Raw genomic sequence first — 18,999 nt, forward strand, 5'->3', positions numbered from 1 at the left:
GTCCATAGGAGCCTAAGTCCTCTGGGCAGCTCATGGCCGAGTGGGGCCTGGACGACGTGGACTACCTGTTCTCGGAGGCCGACTACCACACGCTGACCAACTACAAGGCCTTCAGCCAATTTCTCAGGTGGGTGTGGGGCCGGCTGCATGACTGGGCGTCCATAGGGACTGCCTTTGAGGCCTGCACTCCCCCAGGTGGCATCAGGTCGGGGGGGTCAGAGGGACAGAGCCCCGGGCTTGTGGGGTGGGGTGGGGCTGTCAGGCTAACAGTGACCCTGGACAGAGCTGGTAGGAGGGGGCAGGACCCCTTTCATTATAACAGATGAACACAGATTTAATTGATGGTGATCCCAGTCAATCCAAGGGGCCTTAAGCCCCCATGGCCTCTCTCAGCTCTGGAAGAAATGAGACCAGACACCCAGTGGCCCGCTGCAGGCCCCTCTCTCTGGCGCCTCAAGTCTTGCAGGGTCGGGAAACCCAATTAGAAGATCACTAGTCCCGTAAACGGGAAAGCAGGAGCGTTTGGGGGTGGACTGCTGTCTCAAGCTTTGTCCTCTCCCCTGCTCCCCCTTTCTGCCCAGTTTTCTCAACCTGGAACATGGGGCTGGTGCCACATATCCCAGGTGTGGGAGAAGAAGAGTGGGTCCTGCTGGGGGTCACGTGGGAGGGGGTCTTGTCCCCTCTGAGCGCTGCCCTCACCCTCCCACCTTACCCCCTGATGCAGGCCGCTCATCGCCAAGAAGAACCCAAAGATCCCCATGTCCAAAATGATGACTGTCCTGGGCGCCAAGTGGCGGGAGTTCAGCGCCAACAACCCCTTCAAGGGCAGCTCGGCAGCGGCAGCCGCAGCGGCAGTGGCTGCAGCCGTGGAGACAGTCACCATTGCCCCTCCGCTGGCCATCAGCCCCCAGCAGGCACCCCAGCCTGTGCCCATCCGCAAGGCCAAGACCAAGGAGGGCAAGGGTAAGGCTGCGGGTGGGCAGGCCCCAGCCCTGGAGCCTGGGGCAGCTGGGGCAGCTGGAGTGGTCTTTATCAAGGACCCAGTGCCTCATTTGACCTCGGACCCACTCGCCCTTTCTCAGCTGTAATGCAGCATCTTCGTAGGTTCTGTCCTGCCTCCCTTTCGGGGCTGGTGGAGAAGCAGAGACAGTGTGCTCAGAGCTTTGGGACTTTTGTGCCGGCCCCCTCTGACTTGGGCATGGAAAGAGGGAAAGCAGAGGCCCAGGCTCCTGGGAACCGGGGGGCTCTTGAGTTTGAGGCTGTGCCATTCCCAGGGAGAAGGGGTCCCAAGGTTAGCTCATTGATCCCTCGTGTCTGAGCACCCACTGTGTGCAGGGCCCTTCCCCAGGTGCTTGGGGTAACAGATGTGCGTGGGCGTGGTCCTGGCTGGCTTCCTGGGGAGGCCTGGAAGGAGGTCCAGATACTAAATCAAACTCAGTGGTGGCGTGTCTGGGTGTCTGGGTGGGGAGAACAGGGACGGTAGAGGCTCTCTGGGACTTGAAGTCCTGGGGGAGGGAGCTCCCCTGGGTAGAGGGTTTCTGGCCCCTTAGGGGTAGGGACGTTGGTCTCCCAGGGCTCTCAATGGTGGGTTTGCTCACAGCTTAGCCTTCCTGGGTGCCCTCATTTGGCTTTGATGGGGGGGCCGAGGGGGCTCTGGGGACCCCTTTTTTCAGCCCCAAGGAGCTTTGGTTTCTGGGATGATATGCTCCTTTGCCAGGTCCCTGCGGGGCCTGGTGGGCAGAGTGACATGGTATTTAGAGCTGACTCCTGCTCTCCTGCCTCGCTGTCCTCCACCCTGGGCCCTGCCCAGCCTGCCTCGCTTTCTCATTTCCTCCTGGGCTCCAGCCGCTGAGCTAATCGATTCCCTGGGCTGCCTATTCAGAGCCTGAAAAATTGAAATAGATTTTCCGTGGTGCTGCCGAGGGTACAGCTGGGCTCGCAGCTCATCTCCCTGCACGTGGTACAGCTGGAGGAGGGCCTGGGGCAAGGCCACCTGCCTCCAGGCCCCCATCTTCCTTGCTGGGCCCGGTGGGAGAGGCTGCTGGGGAGTCATTACTCTCCAGGTGGTTAATTGTCCTGTGGCCAGCTCCACAAAAATGGCCTCAACCCTGCTGGCCAGCCGGAAGACAGCATTTCCAGGGGGTGAGTGGTATAGGTCAGGCGGCCTTGTGGTGCCAGCAATGCCTGGGTCAGGGATACAGGGATAATCCGGAGGCTGGCAGCCAGGGAAAGGGCTTCCTGCCCTAGCACGTCCCTCCGGGGCCTAGGTAGGGGCCACAGGTGGGTGGGTGTGCCCTCAGTGGCCCTGCTGGCTGTGGGGGCCCATTGCCCATTGGGGACAGCTCCTTTCTGGGGAGAGGGGACAGGACGGGGTTGTTCCAAGATGGCCGGCGTTTGCACTGTTGGTGGAAGACAGGCAGTGTGGTGGCCAGAGCAGAGCCTGGGTCAGGGAGGTTCTCTGGCTCCCCCTTCACCTGCTGTGTAACTTTAAGCAAGGACTCAACCTCCCTGAGCCTCAGTCTTCTCATCTGAAAAGGGCAATGATGGTGGAAATGGTCCTTTCCTTGTCGAGTTACTGTGAGGGCAGAGGGAACTCCTGGCTGAACGGGAGCGAGCTGGGGCTGGGTTGGTTATCCCACGTTCCTTTTCAGGGCCGGGAGTGAGGAAGAAGATCAAAGGCTCCAAGGAGACGAAGAAGAAGGGCAAAGGGAAAAAGGTGGCTGGGCTCAAGTTCCGCTTTGGAGGGGTTGGCCCCAAGAGGAAGAGAGCAGGCTCCTCGGTGAGTGTGAGTGTGCGTGTGTAAGTGTGTGTGAGCGTGAGCATGTGTATGAGTGTGAGCATGAGTGTGTGAGTGTGTGTGAGAGAGGTGGACTAGAAAGTGTGTGTGTGAGGGTAGACTGGAGTGTTTGTGAGTGTGAATGTGTGTGTAAGAGATAGCGGGACAGCACATACTTGTGAGTGTGTGTGGACATGTGACCAGCCTTGGGATGCATTTGCAGGTGTATGCGTGCGTGTTGAGTGTGCATGCCATGCAAAGGTTGGGGTAACTGTGGAAAGCAGGGCCGTCAGTTCTTTCTCCTGAATGGGTTGGGGGCAGGTCCTGTACCCCCTCCCCCACTCTCTCTTCCCATTCTACAGGCAGGCCTGCTGGGCCTCAGTGTCCCCACCTGACTGGGGAGGGGTTCAGACTGGATCCTTCCAAGGGCCCCTGTAGCTTGGACTCTGGTGAGAGCTCTCTTGCCCACTCTGCTAGGCTGGGGGCTCAGTCCGGGCTCCTATCGCCCTTAGCAGCCGCTTCATCTGGGCAGCCCACGGGAGAGTCAGCTGGCCCTATGAGTTCTGGTGGGGCCTGGCTGCCCAGGTCTGCTGGGAGGTAGCCCCCAGGAAGGTGGCATGCAGGCAGGATCAGGCTGGGCTGGAGCCCTGCCCCTCTCTTGCCCTTCCTTTTTTTTTTTTTTTTTTTTTTTTAAGATTTTATTTATTTATTTTTTCCCCCCAAAGCCCCAGTAGATAGTTGTGTGTCATGGCTGCACATCCTTCTAGTTGCTGTATGTGGGACGCGGCCTCAGCATGGCCGGAGAAGCAGCGCGTCGGTGCGCGCCCGGGATCCGAACCCGGGTCGCCAGCAGCGGAGCGCACTCACTCAACCACCAAGCCACGGGGCCGGCCCTCTCTTGCCCTTCCTGAGCCAGCTCTGGCACCAGGTTCAGACTGACCCTAAGTCCGTGTCTGGGCCTTTGGTCCTTGCCTTCTCCATGGAGTGGGGGTGGCATTCACACATACCCCCAACCCACAGAGCAACTGTTTCCCTCACCTTGCCCCAGCCCTGCAGAGGGGCACAGATGGAAGCCATTTCTCTGTCTCTTGGTAGAAGCAAGTGACAGGGCTCGAGTTTAGCTGCTCTGGAGGGGAGCATGGAGCAGCAGGTGTGGCCCGGCCTGGAGCTGGTGGTCTGGCTTAGCTCAGCAAATATTTCTTGAGCACATACTAATGTGCTAGGCCCTCTGCTCAGCCATGGTGGGCCCTGCTCCAGAGGCGCTCATGGTCTGGAAGGGGGCTGGGCAGGTACACTGGGAGAGAGCCAATGACAGGCAGATGGGACAGACCTGGCACACAGGCTGTGCAACAGGTCCAGTTAAGGAGAGATCTGGGAAGCCTCCTTGGGGGAGGTGTCCTTAGGGCTGCTCCTTGAGGGATGTGTAGGAGTTTTTGGCAGGGTGGAGGGCAGGGCTCGGGGAAAGGTATGGAGGTGGAAAATGTGGGAAGCGTCTGAGGGCAGGGAGAGCAGGGCTTGGGGAGGGTGGTAGGACATCAGGTTGGACCAGTGTGCTGGGCCTTTGGGATTTCTAGCTGGGTGAGGAGATAAGATGAGACAGAGAGCAAGGTGCCTCCATGCCTCTGGATCCTTGGAGGTGCCCTGCCCCATCCCACCATCTACCCAGGCCAATGAAGCTCTCAGGACAAACCCCCAGGGCAGGCCCTGGGCTCACAGAGCCCTCCCCCACCCCTGCAGAGCGAGGAGGATGAGCGGGAGGAATCGGACTTCGACAGCGCCAGCATCCACAGCTCCTCTGTGCGCTCGGAGTGTTCCGCAGCCCTGGGGAAGAAGAGCAAGAGGAGACGCAAGAGGAAGAGGAGTAGGACCTCCTGTCCAGGGTTCCCATGGCCGCCACGCCATGGTGGACGTGGGGGGTGGTGCAGAGCCCCCCTTGGGAAGTGGGGGAGGGCATCCTCATGCCTCAGCCTCTCCTGGCCTCAGCCAGGCAGTTCCCCTGTTTTTCCTCAACCACCCTGGTCTCTGTGGTCAGGAGAGGGGGTCTTGTCCCAGTGAGGCTAAATTAGGGAGCTATGGTGTGAGCGATCCCAGGGCATTTGCACTGGCAGAGGGGGGTACCAGGGAAGGAAGTGCTTCTTCACCTCATCCACCATCCACCATTCAGCCATCCACCCCTCTACCCATCCTCCCTCTCTCCCTCCCTCCTTCTCTTTCTCCCTCCCTTCCCTTTATGCACACATCCGTTCATCTTTCTATCTGGCCCCCCACCTCCTACCCTCCCTCCCTCCCTTCCTCCCTTTTATCCATCATCTATCCATCTTTTCACCCTTTTAGTCCTTCAGCCATCCCCCCAACATTGCTTCACCCCATCTGTCCATACACCATCCATTCATCCAGCATCTGTTAAGCACCTCCTATGTGCCAGTCCTGCTTGGGGTGGAGATTGGTTGGGCATTGGGAGTGGGGACGAGGCCCTCCATGACCCCTCTGCCCCCTTCCCAGTTGACGATGGTGATGGCTATGAGACCGACCACCAGGACTACTGTGAGGTGTGCCAGCAGGGTGGCGAGATCATCCTGTGCGACACTTGCCCACGGGCCTACCACCTCGTCTGCCTCGACCCAGAGCTAGAGAAGGCTCCCGAGGGAAAGTGGAGCTGTCCCCACTGTGTAAGCCCTTGGCAGAGGCCCTGGGGTGGGGTGCCGCCTGTGCCTGGCGCCTGGGACCCCTGTGCTGGTCATCTCGGGGCAGAACGTGGGGAGGTGACGAGTGGGAGGGAGGGAGTCGCACTTGGTGGAGGGGGTCCCCGCCCTGGGTGCCTCCACTTGGACTCCCCCCTCCAGGAGAAGGAGGGGATCCAGTGGGAGCCGAAGGACGACGACGACGAGGAGGAGGAGGGCGGCTGTGAGGAGGAGGAGGACGACCACATGGAGTTCTGCCGCGTGTGCAAGGACGGCGGCGAGCTGCTCTGCTGCGACGCCTGCCCCTCCTCCTACCACCTGCACTGCCTCAACCCGCCGCTGCCCGAGATCCCAAACGGTGAATGGCTCTGCCCGCGCTGTACTGTGAGTGTTACGCCTGACCGCGCCGAACGCCCCGCCCCGCCGGCCAGGCCCCGCCCACCGCGGCCAGGCCCCTCCCTCCCTGGCGAGGCCCTGTCCATGAAGGCCCCGCCTCTGCCCGCCAGTCCCCACTCGTTACCCTGCCCTACCCACCAAGGCCCCACCCCCAGCAGGTCCTGCTCACTAACGCCCCGCCTCTGCCAGCCCAGGCCACGCCCTACCACGAAGTCCCGCCCCTGCCGCACCAGGTCCCACCCACTAAGGCCCCGCCTACGGGGGGGTACAGGCCCCGCCTCGCTGGCCACTGGCTCAGCCCCCCAGCCCCCGCCCACCGCCTCACCCTGGCCCACTGCTTCTCAGTCTCCCTAAAACTCAGGTGCAGTTTTCTTACCGGAAACCTGAGTGGCTTTGAAAAGAGAGATCACCCTCCGCAGCCACTGTTACTGGGCGTCTCTTTAATGCCTACTGAGTTTCCAAGTGCCAGGTGTTCTGTTGGTCCCATGTTTAGATGAGAAAACTGAGGGAGGTAGAGGGACTTGCCTGAGGCCACACAAGGGCAGAACTGACACCTCAGACCCACCCTGGCCCTGACTCCTGTCCCTGGGCTGGGGGTGGTGAGAGGATAGGAGGCCCCTGGGGCTGAAGCCTCAGGTTCCGCAGGGAGAGGAGAGCACCCCCCACCTGCGCCCCCAGTCACCATAGGCATTTGAAGGCTCGCATGCTCTGAGTTGTCCCCCAGGCCCACCCCCAGTGCTGGATACCCCTGTGGCCAGCCCTGGGTTACCCCGTGTGCATCTGGGCTTCTGGTGTGTGTGCGCATGTGGGTAATGTGTGCAGACCCATACTGCCCGTCCCCTGCGTGCACAGCATCACTGGCTTCCGAGAATAGGGTGGCTGTTGTGGAGTCACTGTCATGCCGTCTGACTTGGGGAGCAGTGCAACCTGTTGGAGGGAGCCTGGTGACAACCTGCTGTCACTGGAGCCTCAGGGTCGGGCCCTGACCTTGGGGATCCTCCTCTGTCTACAGTGTCCCCCACTGAAGGGCAAAGTCCAGCGGATCCTACATTGGAGGTGGACAGAGCCCCCAGCCCCCTTCATGGTGGGGCTACCAGGGCCTGACGTGGAACCTGGCGTCCCCCCACCCAAGCCCCTGGAGGGCATCCCAGAGAGAGAGTTCTTTGTCAAGTGGGCTGGGCTCTCCTACTGGCACTGCTCCTGGGTGAAGGAGCTGCAGGTGAGGCTCCTGGCAGGTGTGGCCGTGCTAAGGCTCAGGGCCTAAACACGCCGGCCAGCTCCCTGAGCGAGGGCCAATTTTGGGGGTTGGAGGCAGGGAGGCTGAATGTGAGGGTGTCCTGCCCGGGACCCAGGCTGGGGCTGGGGGAACTGGGCGGGGAGCCCAGGGGGGTCCCCGTCCAGCTCCCTCCCGTAACCTCTGACGTCTCCACGAGCAGCTGGAGCTGTACCACACAGTGATGTACCGCAACTACCAGAGGAAGAACGACATGGACGAGCCGCCACCCTTTGACTATGGCTCTGGCGACGAGGACAGCAAGAGTGAGAAGAGGAAGAACAAGGACCCCCTCTATGCCAAGATGGAGGAGCGCTTCTACCGCTACGGCATCAAGCCGGAGTGGATGATGGTCCACCGCATCCTGAACCACAGGTGTGTGCCTTGGGCGCACCCTGAACCTCGCTGGAGGTGGGCGCCTGCAGGTCAGGGACACGATGGCTCCTCCTGGGGCAGGAGAAGGAGGCCGAGGGCCCTCATTGTCCAGCTGGAGAGGTTGTCATATGAGCACGGGCACACGCGGGCACACATGTTCGCACTCACATGTGCACACATGTCATACTCATGGTGGGAGAACAGTTCCAAAGTCATACACATAAAGGGGAAACTTGACGAACAGCCTGTGAAACTTGCACGGGGTGGGACCCTCAGTGGATGGTGACCCTGTACTCCTGAGTTTCTGCCGAAGTTAGTGCTTGATAACCTGTAGGAGGGTCCCGGGGACCAAGGTGGGCCTGAGGTGTGGGGGTGTGTACACACTTGCTCCTCCTTTATAACAACAGCTAACACCACTGAGCACTGTCTATCCCAAGAGGTGGGCATTTTATTTCCACCTCCGTTCTATGGATGCAAGAGCAGGCACAGCAAAGTCAAGTCACTTGCCCAAAGTCACACAGCCAAGAGGCAGTGAAGCTGGGATTTGAACCCAGTGCTTTCTGCTGGTAGGACTTGCTTTCTTGGCTACTATTCCAAACCCCAGTGCCCCTGAGACAACTCTGTTGAGCAATCTGGAAGTTCCCCAGGTGGCAGTGATCAGGGGCTGCAGAAGGCCGGACGAAGAGCCAATGCAGGAGGCCCGTGGGCGCCGCGAGTTTGGCTTTTGTTTGGTGGGCGGTGGGAGCTCTTGCTGGTTCTTGAGGTCAGGTGCTTGAGAACTGGCAGTGGCCGACAGGTGGCGCAGGGTGGGGCTCTAGGTGCCTGCTGCATGGTGGCAGGCACGGAGCCTCACAATTGCCACCCTGTCTCGACTCATGGGCTTTGCCCTCGAGGGACTCAGGATCCAGCAGACCACAGGTGTCCTGAGAGGCAGCAGTTGGGCAGAGCAGCACCCAGATTCCACTCCTGGCTCCCCACTTCTGGGCTCTGTGCCACTGTGTTTCTTGTGTAAAACGGGATGATGCAAGTAGCCCGCAGGGCAGTTGTGAGGGCTAGAGGTGCCAGTGCCTGCTGGTGCAGCCTGAATAGGAGAGGGTCTGGAGAAGTTGAAAAAACTGCCCCCCTTGACTATTAAACACCCCCTCTTCCCATCCCCAGCCCTCACTGAGAACAACCATGAAAAAGAGGGTCACTTTCTACGGGGACCCCAAACCCCCATTTTTGACCCACAATTTTTTTTACCTTTATTAAATTGCATGTTAAAAACATAAATGGCAATTTTTCTTCCTGCGTCCAAAGTGGGGCAGGTGAATCTCCCCCCAATTTATTATCTGAAGTCTGAGTAACAACCAATTATTTATTGAAGAAAATTCCATCAATTTCCATGGGGACTGGGAATTGGCCTTTCTCTTACTGGTCCCCAGGCAAGCTGCAGCCACAGCCATTCTGGGAGCCACAGCTGGCCGGCCCTGCAGCGCTCCCTGGGCTTGGCTGCTGAGGCATCTCGGGTTGGGTGGGAGACCCCAAGGACCCTCCCAGGGGCCAGATTCAAGCTGAAGGGCCAGGTGCTTCTCTGGAGCACCCCCTCTGTACTGCCAGGCCTGGTTGTCAGGGCCCTGTATCCCGGGGAGTCTTCAGAAGAGGCCATCCCGCCTGTAGCAACCGTGTCCTTGTCTACTTTGTGGAGATGGGCCCCAGACCGGGATGGGCCCCCCTCTCATTCTTTGGAGTTTTTAAGTTAGAAAACAAAATTCACTCCTACGGTCAGGGGAGAGAACTGCCCAACTCAGAAATTCAGAATTCCGGTGTCCAGACCCCACGCCCAGATGGGATTCATTGCTGCAACGGAGGATGATGGAAAGGACTCTAGCTCTGTGCTCCTCTGTTGACATGGCCTCTCTGCCACTCCCTCCCTCCCTCTCACGAGCTGTGTGGCCTTGGGCAAGCCACCTCACCTCTCTGGAGTCGTGCCCTGGTGCCGCCCTCCTGGCCAGGATCCCGGGGGACCATGGGAGGGAGGGGTTCTGCATCCTGCGAGGTGCCCTTCACGGACTCTCGCTGCGGCCACTGCCCGAGTGACCCACCCTCCCCCCCACACTCTTACCATGTTGCAGCTTCGACAAAAAGGGGGACGTGCACTACCTGATCAAGTGGAAAGACCTGCCCTACGACCAGTGCACCTGGGAGATCGATGACATCGACATCCCCTACTACGACAACCTGAAGCAGGCCTACTGGGGCCACAGGTGGGCCGCGGCAATCGGGCGCTGGGCTGGGCCCCTCCCCGGGCTCTCGCCTCCTGCCGGCCTGAGCTGCGTTCACCCGCACCCCATGCTCTCTCCCAGGGAGCTGATGCTGGGAGAGGATGCCAGGCTGCCCAAGAGGCTGGTCAAGAAGGGCAAGAAGCTGAAGGACGATAAACAGGAGAGGCCGCCGGACACACCCATCGTGGACGTGAGTGGGGAAGGGGCTGCCGGGGCCGCCACCCCAGGCTTGGCCACGCCTGAGGAGGGCACGTTCTCCAGATGTCTCTACCTTAGGCCCTCCCGGTCTGTGCACACAGAGCCATGCCCGTGCAGGAGGGGGCACGCCAGGGACCCTGTGGTTCAGTCCACTCATGCCAGGCCCCCGATGGGACAAGGGTGACAAGACACAGCTCCTCCCTGCAGGGAGAGCTCACACCCTGGGGTCTAGGTCCCCCAGCCTCATGCAAAGTGGCGGTTCCTGCAGACCGAGGCCTTGGCTTCCTGGGCAATTTGAAATGTGGGTGCACAAACTGGGGGGCAAATAGTCTCTACCAGACTCATGAATCTACATTACTTTCCATGAGCTAATTCCAAGCATTTAAATCAAAAAGCATCTCTAATTTCAGAATCACAATAGCTGACGTGCTAATTACACACCATTCTGATCTATTCAGGGGGAGGGGACCCACAAGTTGCCCCGGGGAGCTCTGAGCTCCTGGGGAATGGAAAATTGACTTATTCATTTAGCAACCCTGTCTGGGGAGTCTGCCAGCACCTGGCCCTGGGCTGGCCCTGAGGGGACAAGCGCCCTGGTCCCCTGTTTCAAGAAGTGACCATCTCCCAGGGGCCCATGGCGAGTACATACAGAACATAGGGTTTGCCCTGGGACTGTGGGATACCAGGGAAGGCAACTGGGTCTGCCTTCGGGAGGACTTCATGAGGGAGGTGGCCTTGAGCTGCAGGATAAGAGAGGCAAGGAGGGCGATGTTCTGGATCAAGCAGATGAAGCATCCCAAGCACGCATGGAACAAATGTTGACTAGGTGGCCACCATGTCTCAGGCACTGTTGGGGACTTGGAGGAAGCAGTGGTGAACAGGACCAGTGTGGTGACCACAACCTGGGCTCAAAGTCAGAGAAGGCAACAATGAGGAAACTGCCCTGATAGGAGAAGTACGGGGCTGTCACAGGAAGACATGGTGGGGACACCTAAGCCAGGCTGGGAGTCAGGGAGGGCTTCCTGGAGGAAGAGGCATTCTAGCCAAGATCAGAAGGATGATTAAGTTAGTAGGGATGAGAGGAGTGGAAAGAGTATTCCAGGCAGAAGGAATTGTGTGTGCAAAGGCCTGGGGGGTGGGCTCTGGTGGCCTAGGATTCAGGGTATGTCTGAACCTCTGCCTCCTCTGCAGCCCACAGTCAAGTTTGACAAGCAGCCGTGGTACATCGACTCCACGGGTGGCACGCTGCACCCATACCAGCTGGAGGGCCTCAACTGGCTGCGCTTCTCCTGGGCCCAGGGCACAGACACCATCCTGGCTGACGAGATGGGTCTGGGCAAGACAGTGCAGACCATCGTCTTCCTCTACTCCCTGTACAAGGAGGTGCGTGGGCCAGGGCGGGCGGCCGGGGAGGGGTGGCTGGTGCCGGCCATGGGCAGGCGGCCTCACTGCATCCGTCTCCCTCCCCAGGGGCATTCCAAGGGGCCCTACCTGGTCAGCGCGCCCCTGTCCACCATCATCAACTGGGAGCGTGAGTTCGAGATGTGGGCGCCCGACTTCTACGTGGTCACCTACACGGGGGACAAGGAGAGCCGCTCCGTGATCCGGGAGAACGAGTTTTCCTTTGAGGACAACGCCATTCGGAGTGGGAAGAAGGTGTTCCGCATGAAAGTGAGCACCCCTCACCCCCAGGGAGGACTCTGGAGAGGCAGCTCGTCTGTCCTGGGGGCCACAAGGGCCCTGCAGTCTGTCCGGGGTCCCCCTGCTCTGGCTCCCAGGGGGGCCAGTGGCTGGCAAAGAGCTTTTCCTGAGGCAGAGTTACCAGCTGTATTGGTGTCCTGGGGCTGCCATAACAAAGTACCACAAACTGGGGGACTTAAGACAACAGAAACTTATTCCGTCGCCATTCTAGGGGCCAGAAGTCTGAAATCAAAGGTTTCGGCAGGGTCATGCGCCCTCTGAAGGCTCTAGGGGAGGATCCTTCCTTTCCTCTTCCAGGTTCTGGTGGCTGCACGCAATCCTGGGCATCCTGTGGCTTACAGCTGCATCACCCCAGTCTCTGCCTCTGTCATCACATGACCGTCTCCCCTTTGTGTCTGTGTCATCTTATAAGGACACCACTCATTGGATCTGGGGCCCACCGTACTCCACTATGACCTCATCTTAACTAATTACACCTGCAAAGACTATCTCCAAAAAAGGTCACATTCTGAAGTTCAGGGTGGACATGAATTCTGGGGGGACACCATTCAATCCTGTACACCAGTGTGTGACCTCTGGCAAGTCACTTAGCTTCTCCGTGCCTCAGATTCTGCAAAATGGAGATAACAGACCCACCCCCCAGAGCTGTGGAGGCCTGAAGGAGTGAGTGAGCACTAGGCAAGGCCTCTCCAACTCCCTTGTGCCTGTGGGGCAGCAGCGGTCTTGCTGAAGGGCAGGCTGTGATCCGGCAGCTCTGGGGTGGGGCCTGAGACTGCATTTATGACAAAGTCACAGGTGACGCAGACACCTCTGGTCCCTGGACCGCGCTTTGAGAAGCACTCAGGACAGGGCCTGGCACGTGGGAGGCCTCAGTAAATCATAGTGCTCATATTAGCTGCAGGACTAGGGGCTGGTGGCTGGTGGCTGGCAGATCATCGCCAGGCTCTCCAGAGTTTCTGACCTGGGCTTTCTCCATCGTCGGAACAGTCGTGGGCCCAGGAGACGCTCTGTAACTGTTGAATGAGGGAATGATTCAGTGATCCCAGAGGTGACTCTGCAGACCAATGAGTCACACAGAGAACTTCACCTGAGCCCACGTTGGGATCCTGCGAGGGCTGGGCGCTCTGCAGACTCAGCTCTTCTATTTTATTTTTTAAAACTGTGGTAAAATACACATAAACGTAAAATTTACCATCTTACCCATCCCTAAGTGTACAGTTCAGGGGCATTGAGTCCATTCACATTGTTGTGCGACCATCACCACCATCCATCTTCATCTTGCAGAACTGGAACTCTGTCCCCATTAAACACTAACTCCCCATTCTCCCCCCCGCCAGCCCCTCGCAACCTCCGTTCTACTCTCAGTCTCTATGAATTTGACCCCTCTCAGTACCTCGTAGAAGTGGGATCAGACAGCATTTGTCCTTTTGTGTCTGGCTTATTTAACTCAGCATAACGTCCTATCCGTGTTGTAGCTTGTATTAGGATTTCCTTCCTTCTTAAGGCTGAATAATATTCCATTGTATGAATAGACCACGTTTCGTTTATCCATTCATCTGTCCATGGACACTTGGGTTGTTTCCACCTTTCGGCTATTGTGAATAATGCTACTGTGAACGTGGGTGTGCAAATATTCGTTCAGGTCCTTTCTTTCCTTTCTTTTGGGTCTATACCTAGAAGTGGAATTGCTGGATCATATGGTAATTCTATGTGTAATTTCTTGAAGAACAGACTTAGCTCTTGTAATTCTCACAGTAAGACAGTATTTACACCTTTTTACAGGTGAGGAGGCTGAGGCTGGGGGAGGTTAATTAACTTGACCCAAGTCTAGCTCAAAAGGGCAGGGCCAGGTGCAAACCCAGGTGCCACCTGTAGGCAAAGCCTGTGCCACAAGGCTCCCTTCTGTCCCTGTCTGATCCCTCCCTACAGGGACTTGGGTGGCTGGGAGAGCCAGGCTTGGTTTGGCCAGGAGGGGCTACAGTATTTGTGAGGCTCAGTGCAGAATGAACATGCAGGACGCAGCTTTTTCCTTTCTTCTCTTGACCTGCCATGGTGTTTTTTATTTGCTATTTAAGGGGCCGGCCCCATGGCTTAGCGGTTGGGTGCACGCGCTCCGCTGCTGGCGGCCCGGGTTCGGATCCCGGGCACGCACTGACGCACCGCTTCTCCGGCCATGCTGAGGCCGCGTCCCACATACAGCAACTAGAAGGATGTGCAGCTGTGACATACAACTATCTACTGGGGCTTTGGGGGAAAAAAAATAAATAAATAAAATCTATTTGCTATTTAATGTTGTGTTCTCTCAGCACAGGGACACTCACGGAGTGACTGACCCCGCCGCATGTCCATGTCCAGGCTGCTGCTGGGGGTGGAAGGCAGCAGTGTTCCCTGGGTAGGAGCAGGGGAGCAGGGGCTGAGAACCTGCCCTGAGGGTGCCAAGGCTCCAAGCCCCCGGCACACACTCCATTGCTCTATAGGCCTTCTCTTGCAAAGCACAAATTCAACAATGAAGTTACTCAGAATTTCAAGTCGGCGACTGCAGAGCATTAAACCCCAAGCCCAGGTCACCCTTCTCTGTTCGAATTCTGGCTCTGCCATTTGTGGGCCACAGGGACCTGGGGACAGTTATCCAGCCTGAGACCCCATGAGCTGTCACTGGGGACAATGACAATGTAGCTTGAATGGTGTGTGAGGGTAAGAGGAGAGTACAAGTGAGGAACTAGGCCCAGGGCTTCCCCATGCAGCCCCGTCCACAGATGGCAGCTCCTGCTGTCACGAGCAACACTGACCGCAGCAGTTTTCTTCTCAGCACCACCTCTTCTGGGGGACTGTGCTCTGGGCCTCAGCTGCCCCCCTGTGCTCGGTGGCCAGTGTCTTCCCTTCCGACCCAGGGGCTCCCTGGAGCCTCTGGGGGTTCCTGTCCACGCCCCCTCGTCTCTGGACACCTCGACTCCCTTGCCTCCCAGCTCTCCTCCCAAACGCTCCTCTTTCCTTCCAGAAAGAAGTGCAGATCAAATTCCACGTGCTGCTCACCTCCTACGAGCTCATCACCATCGACCAGGCCATCCTGGGCTCCATTGAGTGGGCCTGCCTCGTGGTGGACGAGGCCCACCGGCTCAAGAACAACCAGTCCAAGGTAGACAGCGTCAGCCACTGGCTCCTGGGACCGCCCTGGGTAGGCCAGCCCCTTATGCCCTCTGACGGGCCCCCTGTCCTCCCTGAAGTTCTTTAGGGTCTTGAACAGCTACAAGATCGATTATAAGCTGCTGCTGACGGGGACCCCCCTTCAGAACAACCTGGAGGAACTGTTCCATCTCCTCAACTTCCTGACTCCAGAGAGGTTCAAGTGAGTCAGCAGGTCTGGCCGGGGAGGCAGGCGGTACGGCAGCCAGGGAAGTGTCAGTGTCCAATGCTGGCTCCAGGTCGGGTCTCGGTGTCCTCATCAGAAAGATGGGAGCATTAGCAGTGTCCACCTCAAATGACCTGCACTGGAGGGGGCCTGGTGCCCTCTACATGCCGAGCGCTTGTAAATATCAGCTGCTGCTAATATTGTGATTTTTCCCCGGCTCTGCCCCTCAGGGGTCCTCCTGTGCTCCTACTCCTGCCCCCATGTCCCCGGCTCAGTCCTTTCCCTCCTCAAAGACCTAAGTGACCATGTGGGCAACGGTGATGGGAGGTGGAAGGCCAGGGATGGTGGTGGTGGAGGTGGGGGTGAGGCTGGAGCCCTGGCCAGTGAAAGGCCTGGGGTCTCCTTCCCCAGCCTCCTTGTCTTCCCCTACCCCCATTTTCCTGCTAAGAATGGGGGGTTCACGGAGGAGAGTGCTGATTTTGGAATCAGGAGATGTAGGTTGGAGGACAGGCTGGGTCGTATACCTTGGGCACCCATCAGCCTCAGTTTCCTTATCTGTAAAATGGGTAAGAGTTCTAGAGAGTTCATGTCTAGGATGGCTTTGAGGATAAGAAGGTATCCTGTGTGGCTGAGAGAGCTGTGATGTGTGGGGTGACACAGGCTTAGACGGAGACTGAAAGGACACCCAGGGTGGGACCAGGGCTCCCTGGCCCGCCAGCCTGCCCTGTGATCCTCTGGCAAGTGGCAGGGGGCTGGCTGGCTTGCTCCCCCACCACAATCCTGACTCCGTCTGCAGAGGGCTGTGGCCTGCTCTGGCCCCCTGCTCTTGGGTCTCATCCCAGCTCTTTCTTGCAGCAACCTAGAGGGCTTCCTGGAGGAGTTTGCCGACATCTCCAAAGAGGACCAGATCAAGAAGCTACATGACCTGCTGGGGCCGCACATGCTGAGGCGGCTCAAGGCTGACGTCTTCAAGAACATGCCAGCCAAGACCGAGCTGATCGTCCGCGTGGAGCTGAGCCAGATGCAGAAGTGAGTGGAGGCTCAGCCCCCCAGAGCAGCCTGCCCCATCTCCCCTGGGCTTGTCTCCTCAGCCAGCCCTCCCTAAAGGGCCCCAGCCTAGCCTTCCTGGGCCACATCCCGGGCTGGGCGGGAAAGCTCTCCCGCCGAGGCCTTGACTCACCTTTCGCACACGCTTCCTTCTTGGGGCCTCTTCTCTGATTTCAGTGCCCAGGGTCTGGGGCTGCCTTAATTCTCACAATGCCCCCCAGGAACTTACTGGGCAACTCCAGGCCTGCGGCGTCACCGCTTGGGCTCCCTGTAAATGGGTGCTTGGCTACCAGCCCCCAGCCTCCCTGCAGAGCAGAGAGCGCCCTCTCGGAGGCTGGTGTGGCCCACGTGTATCTAGCCCACCTTTCCTCGGCGCCCCGTTGCAGGAAGTACTACAAGTTCATCCTCACGCGGAACTTCGAGGCGCTGAACTCCAAGGGGGGCGGGAACCAGGTGTCGCTGCTCAACATCATGATGGACCTGAAGAAGTGTTGCAACCACCCCTACCTCTTCCCTGTGGCTGCTGTGGTAGGTACCTGTGCCTTCTGTGGGAGGCGCCCTGTGGCTGCTGTGGAAGGTTCCCCGTGGCACTGTGGTGGGTGCCTGTGGTTGCCATGCTAAGTGCCTGAAATCACCTAGGTAGGTGCTGATGGCTGCCATGGAAGGTTCCCCGTGGAGCATCATGCTAAGTGTCCATGGCTGCCGTGGTGGCCCTGGCTGCTGTGGTGGGTGCTTAGGCCCTCAGCCCCGAGTCCTCCCTGGGTAGGAGGACCTGGTGGAGGTGATGTGGGTCCCCATCATGACAGAAGTTTCTGAAAACCTGCCTCCATCCATTGCTTGGACAGGCCATCTCCTTCCCTTGGCTCTTTCTTGTGACCCATAAAGTAATGGGGGGCATCGGGTCACCCCCAAGGGTCCCCCCAGGCCAGGATTCCAAGGGCTGGCCTGGCTGCACTGTCACCAAGGCAGTCCAGAAGGCCGGGTTGGGGTGCCCAGGTGATTCTGATGTGCAGCCCTGGGTGAGAGACTGGATCCTGGGTCAGACACCAGCTCCAGCCCTGTGGTCTCAGGAGAGTTAATGGTCCCCTCTGAGCCTCAGTTTTTTCCTCTGTAAAATGGGGATAATATAGCATCTACCTAGAAGGGTGAGAACTAGACGAGAAAGTGCACATACAGTGCCCTCACAGAGAGCCTGGCACGTTAGTTCTCAGGAAACGTTAGCCATCGTCATTGCCGTCGCTGCTGTTCTGGTTCTAAAGTAAACCCTCCACAGTTTACCATACCACCCCCAAACAAAAAGACCAGCGCAGAGTTAGGCGTGGGAGGCCGTGCTGTGGGTGATCCAGACTCGAGGCAGACCCAGATCGCTCTCACGACTGGCGTGGCAGAGGCCTGCTGATTGACGTTCTGCCCAGCCGGGGTTCAGGGCTGGCCTCGCCTGGGTGTGCCCCATGGTGACTGCAGAGACCAGGCCAAACTCCTGCTGGGAAGGCTGGCTTAGCTTAAGACTCTCTGTTGTCTGTGTGTTCATTGATGTCTCTGGTCTTGGCAGAGTGCCAGCAGCCGGAGCCAGAGGGCAGGGCTGGCAGGTCTGAGCCCTGCCTGGGAGCATGGTGCTGAGAGCGGGCCCACGTGACCCGCAGGCCGGCCAGCCCTGCTGAGCCTCGCCTGACCTGGGCTGGGGTTTGGTGCTCAGCCCTTGTTGGGCGCTTGTCCATCCCTGGGGGCCTCTTTGGTGCAGAGCCAGAGAGCAGAGGGCAGCCCCCAATGCCTCACCTTCTGCTGTGTCCCCAGGAGGCCCCTGTCTTGCCCAACGGCTCCTATGATGGTAGCTCTCTGGTCAGGTCTTCAGGGAAGCTGATGCTGCTGCAGAAGATGCTCAGGAAACTGCGGGACGAGGGCCACCGTGTGCTCATCTTCTCCCAGGTGAGCTGCCCCCGGTGGCCGGCCGGCTGGCCTCCCTGCCTACCCCGGCCTCAGCGCCACACCCCGCAGAGGGTGTCTGCCCCTGCCAGCGGAGGGCACAGCCTGCTGACACTCCCTCAGGGCCTGATGCTGTTCCCATGGGTTGCGTGTCAAGGGTCATGCCTCTGTGCCCTGGCATGATGCAGCCAAGGAAAGCGGGCTGGGTGTCAAGCGCAGGGCATGTTGGCTGTCAAGACTAGCATCTCCCCCCGACCTGCCCCTCGGCCTGCTCCTTCTAAAGCAGGATGGAGCCTGCCCTAGCATCCAGGCTGGTACGTTAGCCGCCCCCGTCACCCCTGCAGCCTGGCTTCTCATGAAGGTGGGCCTGGGCTTGGTTCAGGAGGACCCCATTGAGGGGACAGCTCTAAGAAGCTCCCTCTCTAGCTTGATCCTGAAGTCGCACTTGCAGCATTGCTTTTCGGGTGGTCAGAGGCAGGGCTGTCCAGCCTGGGAGGTTCGTCCATCTGAGCACTCGCCACTCCTTCATCCTTTTGTTTGCATCTGTCATGTGTCAGGCTCTGTACTAGGCACGGGGGGCCAGTCCCTGTCCTCAAGACACTCATAGTCTAGTGTGGGAGACAGGTAAAGAGACAGTTATCTGAGCATGGGGTCAGCTCTGTGACAGTGGTCATAGTGATGGCCTTGTAGGGTCCTGGTGCTAAAAATGCTCCCTTATGGTGGAACCAAGCCAGGCCCATTCTCAAAGCCAGAGACTAGGATGTGGCTCCTCTGTGTACAAAGGTCAACTGGAAGGAAACAGCTGCTGCCACCTGCGGCCCCTGATCCCACCCTGGGCCTGCAGCAGGCCGAGGAATGTGGGGGAAGCTGACAAGCCTGTGGCTGTGGGCTGGCCTGAGACTGGATCCACAGTCCCTTCAGTACCCCTGCAACATAACACATGACTCTGGGCTGAGGCCTCGAGGCACCAAGTAGAGGGAGCTGCACAGCTCCTGGGAATGTGCACAGAGGAAAGT

At 58.8% G+C, this 18,999-nt stretch overlaps 1 protein-coding gene across 3 annotated transcripts in view; it reads left to right on the top strand.

Moving 5' to 3' along the window:
- Positions 1-18,999, top strand: part of CHD5 (chromodomain helicase DNA binding protein 5) — a 61,265-nt gene that overhangs the window by 20,813 nt on the left and 21,453 nt on the right. For all 3 annotated transcript variants that reach the window (XM_087446909.1, XM_087446910.1, XM_087446911.1), the window contains exons 4-20: positions 9-127; positions 725-963; positions 2,652-2,779; positions 4,514-4,637; positions 5,279-5,445; positions 5,620-5,841; positions 6,866-7,072; positions 7,290-7,501; positions 9,616-9,747; positions 9,847-9,955; positions 11,155-11,346; positions 11,434-11,634; positions 14,663-14,800; positions 14,889-15,010; positions 15,869-16,042; positions 16,447-16,588; positions 17,855-17,986. In XM_087446909.1, the coding sequence (XP_087303035.1) occupies positions 9-127; positions 725-963; positions 2,652-2,779; positions 4,514-4,637; positions 5,279-5,445; positions 5,620-5,841; positions 6,866-7,072; positions 7,290-7,501; positions 9,616-9,747; positions 9,847-9,955; positions 11,155-11,346; positions 11,434-11,634; positions 14,663-14,800; positions 14,889-15,010; positions 15,869-16,042; positions 16,447-16,588; positions 17,855-17,986 (2,760 nt within the window). The remainder of the gene's footprint in view (positions 1-8; positions 128-724; positions 964-2,651; positions 2,780-4,513; positions 4,638-5,278; positions 5,446-5,619; positions 5,842-6,865; positions 7,073-7,289; positions 7,502-9,615; positions 9,748-9,846; positions 9,956-11,154; positions 11,347-11,433; positions 11,635-14,662; positions 14,801-14,888; positions 15,011-15,868; positions 16,043-16,446; positions 16,589-17,854; positions 17,987-18,999) is intronic.

The sequence above is a fragment of the Ceratotherium simum genome, chromosome 22 (assembly GCF_057802395.1).
Source record: "Ceratotherium simum simum isolate JZ-2026a chromosome 22, ASM5780239v1, whole genome shotgun sequence".
In the NCBI taxonomy this organism is placed as follows: domain Eukaryota; kingdom Metazoa; phylum Chordata; class Mammalia; order Perissodactyla; family Rhinocerotidae; genus Ceratotherium; species Ceratotherium simum.